The sequence below is a fragment of the Seriola aureovittata genome, chromosome 17 (genome assembly GCF_021018895.1).
Source record: "Seriola aureovittata isolate HTS-2021-v1 ecotype China chromosome 17, ASM2101889v1, whole genome shotgun sequence".
Taxonomy (NCBI): Eukaryota; Metazoa; Chordata; class Actinopteri; order Carangiformes; family Carangidae; genus Seriola; species Seriola aureovittata.
The window spans coordinates 21467941-21478968 of NC_079380.1; the positions used below are offsets into that span (position 1 = coordinate 21467941).

The 11028-nt window shown below is 44.2% G+C and overlaps 2 protein-coding genes and 1 long non-coding RNA gene across 3 annotated transcripts; 1 reads left to right on the plus strand and 2 right to left on the minus strand.

The window, feature by feature from the left end:
* Window positions 1–239: 239 nt before the first annotated feature.
* On the minus strand, window positions 240–1534 carry LOC130184626 (uncharacterized). Its single transcript, XR_008830027.1, has 2 exons — window positions 1417–1534; window positions 240–829 (listed from the first exon to the last, which is right to left on the minus strand). It is a non-coding gene; the product is annotated as an uncharacterized LOC130184626 (long non-coding RNA).
* LOC130184624 (germ cell-specific gene 1-like protein) lies at window positions 795–5595 on the plus strand. Its single transcript, XM_056400605.1, has 6 exons — window positions 795–878; window positions 1387–1718; window positions 4216–4263; window positions 4365–4529; window positions 4622–4733; window positions 4895–5595. Exons 2-6 carry the CDS (start codon window positions 1424–1426, stop codon window positions 5361–5363), a joined length of 1089 nt encoding a protein of 362 aa, XP_056256580.1. The 5' UTR covers window positions 795–878; window positions 1387–1423; the 3' UTR covers window positions 5364–5595.
* A 53-nt stretch (window positions 5596–5648) lies between these two features.
* LOC130184625 (epithelial membrane protein 2-like) lies at window positions 5649–11028 on the minus strand. The gene is made up of 5 exons (XM_056400606.1): window positions 10871–11028; window positions 9000–9087; window positions 8136–8244; window positions 7081–7221; window positions 5649–6988 (listed from the first exon to the last, which is right to left on the minus strand). The coding sequence occupies exons 2-5, from the start codon at window positions 9075–9077 to the stop codon at window positions 6828–6830; spliced, it is 489 nt and encodes a 162-aa protein (XP_056256581.1). The 5' UTR covers window positions 9078–9087; window positions 10871–11028; the 3' UTR covers window positions 5649–6827.

Below are 11028 nucleotides of genomic sequence, written 5' to 3' on the forward strand. Positions count from 1 at the left end.
AATGGAGAAATGGTTGAAAATGATGCCTAAAAGTAACATGTAAATAGTGAAATACCTACATGCTTTGGAAAAATGGTAAAATATTTAAAAGTTATGCATAAAGAGATGAAATAGTTAAAAGTAAAGAATAAAAGGTTGAAACGTTGATCTCCTGTTGCGTCTCCAAGCGGCAACAGCACAATAACTGATCATCTGTTAATGGTCGTACAGGTGAACACGCAGAAGAGACTGGGAACAACTGGTTTTACGATATGATTTATGACACATGATCCTTTTCCGGCAACAACATCAAATCCTTTTCAGTCAAGTGATTAACAGTTGATTGCAGTAATTAAATAACCCGCTCTGACCCGCAGCGCCTCCTACAGTCAAACAGGTGTCACTGGAAATTCTACACGTATGGTGCTGCAAAGCCATATGGCCCAAGTAACAGTGTTTATCTGCCACATTTATTCACCCTCTCAAGGTCATGTCGATTTACACATCATCCACCGGAGTGCTGGGGGGGGGGGGGCAGATAAGAGGAGAGGAGATGAATGAAACAGATCAAAATAAGTCTAGGAATCAAAATGAAAACAGATGGAACAGAGTTGTCTGTTTTGGATTTATACTGATGGATTAAAGAGGAGAGTGTGTGTGTGTTGTGTGTGTGTGTTGTGTCTGACCACTGGGGTTGGATCATAAAGACTGACAGTCACTCTTCTCGCAGAGGTCAGTGTGACGGCCAAAATCCTCCATCACTCCTCCTCGCTATCTGATGAAGAGTGAAAAGGAGCGCAGACGGGTGGAGGAGCAGGGTCGGATGTTTCCTTCACCTTCCCTCGCTTACCTGATGAGAGGACGGAGGACAAAGTAAGACGTAAGAGAGTCTGGAGGAGGTGAGTGCTTTTTTCCCCTCCACCCCTTCTTTCAAATTTAATTCACTGCTTGACATCAAGTCCTCAGGCTTTTGGTTTGAGCTTGTGTCTCCTGCAGAGGTTCCACGGCGACAGCGATTTTCACCTATTTTCCTGTGATTTAACTGTCTGTCTTCTCACCAATTACCAGTAGTGAGCTGCTTTTTCTCTGCCACAGTCTCTTTATTCTTTGGATGTGATTAGTCATGTAAAACCGCTGGCTCCCCCGCACTTTCCCTTTCAAACATCTCACTAATCATCTCAGGCAATTGGGCAGAGCTGCCTCTCCTTGGAGACTAATAACACGCTGGTGATATTTTTAGTGACGCGCAAGAGTGGAGGGTGTACCTGAAGTCAAGTAGCCTAACAGAGAAAAACTTGAGCCACTCATTCACTTGTCAGACATTGTTTTTTTTTTTTGTTTTTTTTTGCGTGTTGTAGTTTGCACATTTGACCTTCTCTCCGTCTGTCCCTACTTTTCCTCCCCCAGTCCAAGCCCTCCTAAAAAAAAACCCCGCACCTGCGTGATGGCGTTCCTGAAGCAGATGCGCTCCCCTCGCCTCTCCTTCATCCAGACGGTCGCGTCTCTCTTCCTGGGCGCAGTTTCCATCATGTCCTCCTACTGGTGCGTGGGTAAACAGAAGGTGCCCAAGCCGCTCTGTTCGCCCGCCAAGCACAGCAACTGCATCCCCGTCCCCGGCGTCTCCAACTCCTCCAGCATCGATTTCTCCTGGGAGACGGGCGACGACCGCTTCGTCTTTCCCACCTTTCACACGGGCCTGTTCTGGACATGCGAGGAGAACATCTACAAAGACGCATGGGGTGAGAGAGAGAGAGAGAGAGAGAGAGAGAGAGAGAGAGAGAGAGAGAAAGAGAGAGAGAGAGAGAGAGAGAGAGAGGGGAGGGAAACAGGTGGAAATATATGAGACAGTTTTGAAATATTAACAACATTTTACTGATTTCTGTAGCGTTCAGATGGGCAATGAAAGAAATGTAAGAGAAAATAAAATTCCTCTGATCACTGAGGACGGTCAAAGGACGAAGTTGTTTAGTTTTTTTTAAAAAAGTAAAAGCACTAGACATATCACCAGTGACCCCGGAGAGGATTACGCAGATAGAGGAAATTTATAAATGAGAGAAAACTGGATTTTTTTACAAAAGAAAATCTAAACAGAAGCTCAGTAAAAGATGTGGCCACAGCCGCAGTGTACAATCAGTGTCATTGTAAGGGATTTCATGAGTGTGCCCCTGGACATATGTGATTATCAGGTTGTGTGTGTGTGTGTGTGTGTGTGTGTGTGTGTGTTGTGTGTGTGTGTGTGTGTGTGGTAGAGGATATATTCAAGGTGAGATGAGGATCCACACACTGAAACAAATTGTATTGCATCTGTGGCACTAGTGCAACAGACAATGAAATAGGTCACAAAAATCCAAGGTGATGTTATGAATTGAGTTCTCAGGTGTGTTCATTTGGTGTGTGTAAATGTGTGTTTAAGGGAGGGACTGAGTTGAGTGTGTGTGTGTGTGTGTGTGTGTGTGTGTGTGTGTGTGTATGCGCTCAGCCCAAAGAGGATTATCATTTGTGTGTGTTCTGCTCGCTGAGATTTAGACTTCAACAGCATGACTCAATTATGGATTAGAAACCCAGAGAGAGAAAGAAAGGTTAATAGGATTCACAAACATCAGCCCGGGTGTTCACCGTCTCATTTGCAGCTGATTTGCGACTTGAGTTTGAGTGATACTGAAGTTCAGCCAAAAGTTACAACTGACTTATGTTGTCAGTTATATATAAGCCAGTCAGCATGGTGTCTGATTGTTGGCAGAGGTGAAAACAAATGTGGAGGTGAACTTGCTCTAAGATCCGTAAATTTCCCTTTCATGATTTTATTTTGGAGATTTACATATATGGTTTAATATTTAATATAGATGCAGTAATAGTATACAAAATGCTTTTCCTTAAAGCAGCAATAATCAATATATTAACAATGAATCTACTTGTAGGTTATGTACCCACCCGCCATTACCCTCAGCTCTACCGAGCTTTTCTTTTTTGTGCATTTTCAGCTCATTGTTTTGGTTTTCTGCCCGGCAACTCTACTGTTTCAGTCCATTATCAATTCTTTTCTTTTCTCTTTTTTTTTAATGAAAAAGCTCTAAAAAACTCACTGCACACTAGCTGCTCATCACCAAACAGCAGACAGACAAAGTTAGCGACGAGCTAGCGCACCACCGAATATGAACATCGTAGAGAATTTAGCTGCTAAAGGGCTAAAGGGATATTTCCCTCGGGAGGTGGAGGAGACCAAAAACGGAGCTAAAAGGAGACTCAATATCGGACTTACATTCACCAGGAATACAATTGAATGCTAATCATGTTTTGTATCTGCTGGATATGTGTAAACAGACAACTGAAAGCTACTGTTAGCTACTGTTAGCTACTGTTAGCTTCTGTTAGCTACATCAATTCGAAATATGTCAGATTTGTGCTCACAGCTTTTGTTCCTGCTTCCCCATGATGGCCCATGATTTTGTCCCTGCAGCTTCAATAGTCAGTCCTGTTTATGTTAATGACTGTTACACTGATGACTGTTGTGATATTATGATATTTTTTCTTGTATTTATTGTAAACTCCGTAGCGCAGTCATTTAAAGCATGTGAACAGTAGTCCATGCAGGTTGGTGAACATGTTCTCTGTATTATGTTTTCTATCTGTATCCTTACTTGCTTGTTTTGTCTGTCTGCATCTGTTTTTCTTAAGTGTGTTGAGCTTTTATGGCGAATGCCAAATACGATACCCTGATTATTGCAGCTGTTGTGTAAACACGTTGGTAAACAAGCCGCAAAGAAGCTTAACTGACAGCAGAAACTGGTTATTTGCTGTGTGTGTGTGTGTGTGTATTTTTTTTAATGCCATTGCTAGCAGTGGTGGAAAAATACTCATTTTGGGAGTGAAAACAAAATGCTGTCATGTGGAAAAGAATAAGTGAAAATGAAAACATTACCAGATACTGACAAAGTCTTATTTTGGTTTTTCCTGCAGACCCCACCCTTCCAGATTTATACCGAACAAATCTTATAATCTCCCATCAGGTCACTTAAGGCCGTGTAAACACTGTGCAAACTGTTACCTCAGTCTGGTTAGTCACGCAGTAATTTGATGAGATACAATATAGAGACACGGTGCTGCACTGTTACGTTCACAAATCATCAGCTGCGGGTTTTACTGAAAGCTCTCCAGTGCAAATAGTCCAATTTCCTGTAAGTATAAGGCTGATTTATTGTCAGTAACTACGTTGACGTTTCGTCTTTTGATTTCTAGAGGAGAAGTGTCGAGGCTTTCACACTTTGACTCCTGGATCTGAAAAAGGTAAATAGATTCAACACTTTCTTCCTGCATGTGGGGGGGGGCGCTTTTATTCTTTGTTGTTTGAAATCCATGTCTTCATCTGTCTCCTCCTCCCGCCGCAGCAATGATGTGGCTGTCACTGTCGCTGGAGATCATGTATGTAGGTCTGCTGTCAATCAGCTGCGTCCTGCTGTGTGTGCAGTTGTGTATCCGGGCCTGTTGCCCCTCCACGCAGCGCTGGGGTCAGCTGCTCAACGCTTTTGCTGCCGTCTTCACAGTCCTGGCAGGTACGGAAAACTTTTTACATATATACGTGAAGCGAAATGACAACATGGGATGGCCAGTATTACAAATGATCCCTCCCACCTTGTCTTCTCAGGTCTGCTTGGGATGGTGGGTCACATGATGTTCATGCAGGTGTTTCAGACCACTGTCTCAATGGGACCGGAGGATTTCAAACCTCACAGCTACGGCTACTCCTGGGCGTTCTAGTGAGTTCATTACACACACTGTAGACACAGATCTCACACACACACGGACAGATAGATAGATAGATAGATAGATAGATAGATAGATAGATACTTTATTTATCTTAGGGAACGAACCCCCTGTTTCAGCCTCTCTCTGTCCCTCTGTGTCTCTCTGTCTTCAGTGTGGCCTGGTTTGCCTTCACCGTCTGCATGTCTGCCGGCGTCTCCACCCTCAACAACTACACCAAGAAGGTGCTGATGGTGGGACCCAGACGTGCCTCCGGCCTCAACGCCTGCAGCTTTAACTTCGTGGGGCTCCTGCCGCCGGCTCCTTACTACACGCCTCCGAACCCAGCCATCACCCTGGCCTGTCCGCCGTCCCCTCCCCGGATCTCCCACCTGTCTCCTTACTATGAGCCCCCGACTGCGAAGCCACCGTCCTCCGCCACTACTCCGAGGCTCACGCACTCCCACTCGCTTCCTCTCCCCCACTCGGACTCCTTCCCTCCTCCTCCCCCACATCCTGCGCCCGCGTCCCCGTTCCACCGCCTGTCCCTCCCCTCACCCTCCCCCTCCGTCTCCGTCCACATGACCCTGCCGGGACACCATGCGAACCGTTACGACCGCGAGGAGGACTACAGCCCACTCTGAACTTGCAGTTTGATGTTTGTCGTTGTCTCTCATGCGCTCTGAATTTACATTTACAGTCCAGTGACTCAATGAATGCAAGTAATTAGCGTTGATCATAATCACTCTCTTCTAATAAAGAAGGCCACGTCAAACACGGTGTTGTAAAGTGAACATGAGGCAGAAACAATTAATCATGTACAAAATTGATATAAAATAAATAAGAAGATAGAAGCCACTGGAATATTTGACCTCTACTGTTTAGTCCTGCTCATAACACACGGAGAAGAAAACAAATCACACCTTCAGTAAGTTGAAAATCAAGTTTTAATGTAGTAAAAATCATTGTCATTGTCGTTGCCAAGTAACAGTAGCAAAAATAAAACAGCATTGGACATATGGAGCATCATGGGAAACAAAACATATTTACACATTATACCTCACACTTGAGGAGTCACATTGTGTTGAAACAGAGCTGACGTGATCGAGGGTATATGAAAGGTTGACGTGTTAGTGGTATATGACCTCATTCTCACCCAGGCAGGATATCTGATTTATGTAATATTGCAAGTTTCATACGTGAGTGTAACAAAGGCAGATCTCACAAGGTCGTTACTCTGACGAGTTTGGAAAAAAAAAACCCACCACTTTATGTCTCTTTATTAGTTTGATAGTTCCTCATGAAGCTGTTGTACTATAACACTTAAACCGGTTTGATGTTTTTCCTAATCACAAATAATTATAAAACAAACAGTGTTACACCACTGATTACACGCTTTATATCCTTGCGTAGTCTTATCATTAGATTACACACAAATCTATGACATGTGACTTTTAATTTCTTCCAACAGGCACAAATTTTCCAGGCACTTTGAAAACTGATGGCATCACGTTGTAGTTACACTCTTGTTTAATTAGTGGCACATTGCATGAAGTCAGACCAGAGCAGATAACAATACTAACAATATCATATCGAAAACACTATATACTAAAATCATAAACTCTCCCCTTTTTATCCAGCACTCATTTCCATATATAAATGTACATTACACAAAAAATAAAGACTACAGATTTTACTCTTCAACCTGCTTTTGGTACAAGACAGAAACAGTGATGGAACTTAATTTATCAGACCATCTTTCTTCAGATAACTACAAAAATATTCTTAATTCTTAGATGTCCCCAAGAAATCAAGGCCAAACTCTGGTTTGAAAAATACACTCAAATACATCTGTGATTAACTGAGTTTGCCTGTTACTGCAGAAAGAACCAAAACTGGAACCAGACTCCATTAAACACCAGTATGTATTTGAGAGGATCAACAGGTCTGCTGTATCTGTCGCTGAATAAACATTAGCAGCTCAAATCTGACGTCCAACACAGGCAAATATAAACTCCACCTCACTGTAACTAAACCCAGATTTTTAGCTGAGAGAGCAGATCCAGCCGGAGGTGTTGGGCAGGTTGGAGCAAGCTCTAGTGTCCTTCTCACGCCGTCTTCTTGCGTAGCACAAAGTAAGTGATGGAGGAGATGAACGTGAGAGCGAAGGCGATCCAGGCCAGGATGAAGGAGTGACCGTACCAACCAGTCTGCCCATCGATGTGGAAGCGGTCTGTGTAGATGGAGGCTGCAATCATGATGCACAGGCCTGGAGAGAGAGGGGGGAAACGTGGACATCAGTGGAGGGCAGGGAAGATGGAAGACATACAAGATGAAAGACACACACAATAAAACACTCACAGGCCAGGAACTGAAAGATGCCGGAGATGGTGAACCTCCGTCCTTTGTCGAGGGTGAAGAGCTGAGCCACAAACACAAAGATGCCCAGGATGGAGAATATACAAGCTAACACCGAGCTGGCCTGCACTGCCTGGAGGTAATCTGCAGGGGGAGCCAGAGAGAGAGCAACATGAGGTGTGTGTGCACGTGTGTGTGTTTGTGTGCGTGTGTGGGCGTGTGTTGATCATATTGACACACCTAGGAAACACTGATTTTAAAACCTCCTGATTATGGTGCCATATAAAGACATACACTTCCTTTTGGTTTGGTTTTGAAGACTGAAAGTTGGACTATAACCGAAGCTTTACCCCCTCACTAGGCAAAGCTCAGATAAACACAATTCATTACTTTCAATTATTATAAATTATAATTCATCTCTTTTGTGTTATAAGGCAGCATCATTTTGAGCTTTGCAGGTTTGAATTTGCAATGCAAAATAAATCAAATGAATAATAATAATAATAATTTGGATAACTGTAAACTGTCCCCAGCTGATTTACATGTGCAGGTTCTGGCAAGACACCACAGTAAAACAAAACGTCTTGAAAAGATCTTTGTCACATCACTTTGAAGGTGCGTCACACAGCTCTCAAAACATGACTGATCATCAAAACTACAATCAGCCTCTGACTGCGAGTCAAATCAACACAGCTAGAGGAAAAAAAAAAAGGTGACGTCACCTATTTCCATGCACCAATCAGGATTTTGCAACGCTTGAATCGGGATCTGGTGACAGTTGGTGGATTGTTTGTTTAGCTGTCAATCAAATGTGATAAGACCACACCCACACAGCCCCGAGGACGCAGATTAGCTTTTAGCATTTTTGAGTATTAAACCCTTAATAAAGGATACCCAAAGATATTTTTATATTGCTTTGATTTTGGGGATTTTTGCATTAATTCCTTTATATGTTTTTAATGAATGGCAGATTTTTCAGCCACTGGTTTAGAATTATTTCTGTGTTGTGTGTTCATGCATGTTGTCCTCACTCTACGTCTCTGCAGGACAGGTCTTACCCTGTGGGTAGTGTGATCCTGAGGGGAGATCGGTGTAGTTCCACACTCCGTTCTGCAACACCCACCGGGCCCACACGTCAGTGGCGATAGTGTCAGTCATCCACCAGGCCTGAGGAGGGACAAGAGCATTTCAAATCATGTTGCAACTCTGGTGCAGCGGTTGCAAAAATAAAAAACAGCCCTTTTACACGCTAAAGGAAAACGGATGAGGCCAAAGAAACAAACAAGAAAAAGAGGAGGATTCAAAACAGGAGCAGTAGTAAACACAGCAGCAGAGTGTGTTCAGCCCGTGTCATGACGTGAAGCTGCAGGCGAAGGGACAACAATCATGATGGCTGTGTTATTCCACAATTCTCACTCCGGTATGTAACAGTCACTAAAACACAGGCAAGAATGTCACATATATACATGTACAGCGTGTACAGCGTGTACAGCGTGTACAGCGTGTGCTGGCACACCGTCTGACTGACACCTCGCCTGCAGTTTACATGCACACAGTCAGGGTGACGGCACCGTGGGCGGCCCCATCTGTCGTCCAGGTATGTCAGATATGTGGCCCTGAGAAGAACAGTGGACCATTGACAGAGAAGGAATGAAGAAGGCCTGGAGTGATGAAAGCGAGGTGAGCAGCTGATCACTCATCGGTCTCGACTCTTTGCTTTCTGTCGGCTTCTCTTAGCGATGCACATAACTCTTCACCGCTGTCATTTTAATGCTCAAAATGGGGAGGAAGTCGGGGATTAGGCCGTGGCAAGTACGGCCCTGAGGCTGTAAACCTATGTAGCTGTGCATATGGCTTCGTGTGTGGGCGTGTGGAATGATGCGCTGTACAGGTATGTGGAGTTAAAACTCAGTCATACTTACATTGTCAATAGTAGCCACCAGGAGGAGGATGATGCAGAGGATGTGCAGGGCAAAGATGGCGGCGAGGAGGATCAGCATGATGACTGTGCTGGAGAGAGGGAGGCACAAAGGCAAAACTCGTTACACCGCTTTCCACCCTTATTATTATGCAAGATGAATATAACTGGAGAACTCATTCAACTTAAAGAAAAACCACACACGCACACACACACACACACACACTGAAAAGAAAGAATCAAACGTGGGCTACAACAAAGGCTGCACACTTCCTGCTCGGTTTCAGACAGGGAGCCATTAATGACAGCTCCAAGCACACACACACACACACACACACACACACACACACACACACACACACACACACACACACACACACACACATATACGCACAAATCTTCATAAACACACTCAAAGCAAGGCCCAGACCTGGCACCCGCTCTGGGTGTGGCTTCACAACTTCTAATTACTTTGAGTTACAGCTAACGCACTCCCAGTGAAAAGCCTGGAAACAGACTGCCAGATAATCTTCATATCTCTATATGTGTGTTGCTGTATATTTGTGAAGACGGACGTCAGTGAACTAAATCATCCCTGGGTAAAAACATGTTGTTGGTATTGAGAGGGAGAGAGCATTAAGGAGGGAAGTTCATTGCAGGCAGATGAGTTTGGACTTGTCTTGTACTTCAACATTAAACCCGCCACTCCTTAAAATAACCGTAAAGAATACCTGCTGGCCCACGCCCAATTCCCCCTCGTTTCAATTACTACACACTATCACACGCTGCGTGAGATATGAATTAAATCTGAGATTTTTTGATCAGTATCTTCTCTTATTTGTATGTGAACTATCTGTGGCTGGTTCCAGTGTGGAGGCTGCCCCTGGGTGTGAACAGAGGAAGAGGCACATCTGGTATGTGCTGGTTCCCTCCACGGCGAAGGAGTGGTCAAGGGCTGGGTCCACACACACACACACACACACACACACACACACACGCTTGCCAGCTCCCTCTCGCTCACACGCAACCGCGCTCATATACAGACATGGAGCGCCGAGGGCACACTGATACACGTGTGATCATGCCTTACACATGTCTTCAAGACGTGTTTCCCACCTTTCATCCGCCTCACACGGCTGCGGTGGAGTGAGAGATTGAGTTTGTAAATATTTGCTCTGTGTCATTTCTGCCTGACGTGCTGCGGCACAAATACAGACAAGTTGTCTTCTGACAGATGACCAAACTTTAATGAACAACTTCTGGATGGAAAAAAGAAATAAAAAGTGACTGCTCAGCAGTTGGACGCTTTAATTTAAAACATACTCGTTGAGTACTTTGATCAAATGTCTTTCAATAATCTCTCCTGAAAACACAAGATGTGTCAGCTGTTCCTGCCGGGGTTTCTAGATCAGGCCTGGATGTGGCATATTTTCCATTACACAAAATAGAATACATGTGGCTGACGGTAGATTTGGAGAGAGCTAATGCAGTCCTGATGCCTTTTACACAGTTTAACTTTCAGACTAGTCACTTCAGTAAGCGAACAGCTGCAGGAACACATCTGGAAACCAGCCTCACCTGCCCAGTAATGAAGAACTTACTGTCATTCAGAAGCAAAGTTGCCTGTGGAGGTGAACAGGTATATTTGAGGTGAACACACACACACACACACACACACACACACACACAACACACACACACACACACCCACACCTGCCTTTACTGTGTTTCTCATCATCATTTGTTTTTCTTATATAAAAAGTAAAGTAAAGAAACCTGAAGCAGCTCCTGTCCTGACACCACTCCGTTCAGCAGCGTTAGAGAAGTGAGAAATACAGCGGGAATCAAAAAGCAGAAGAAGAATCTTTGACTTACCGTTTGGTGGCTGTCTGTCTCTACACGTTTAATTCCTCCTGCTCTCAGTGACACTAATTTCAGACTCAGAGTCTAAATGCACAAACACTAGAAAACTACCCGTCCGCCCACTTTCACCCCGCCCTCTTTTTAAATCCACACCCCAGACAAGAGTCTCT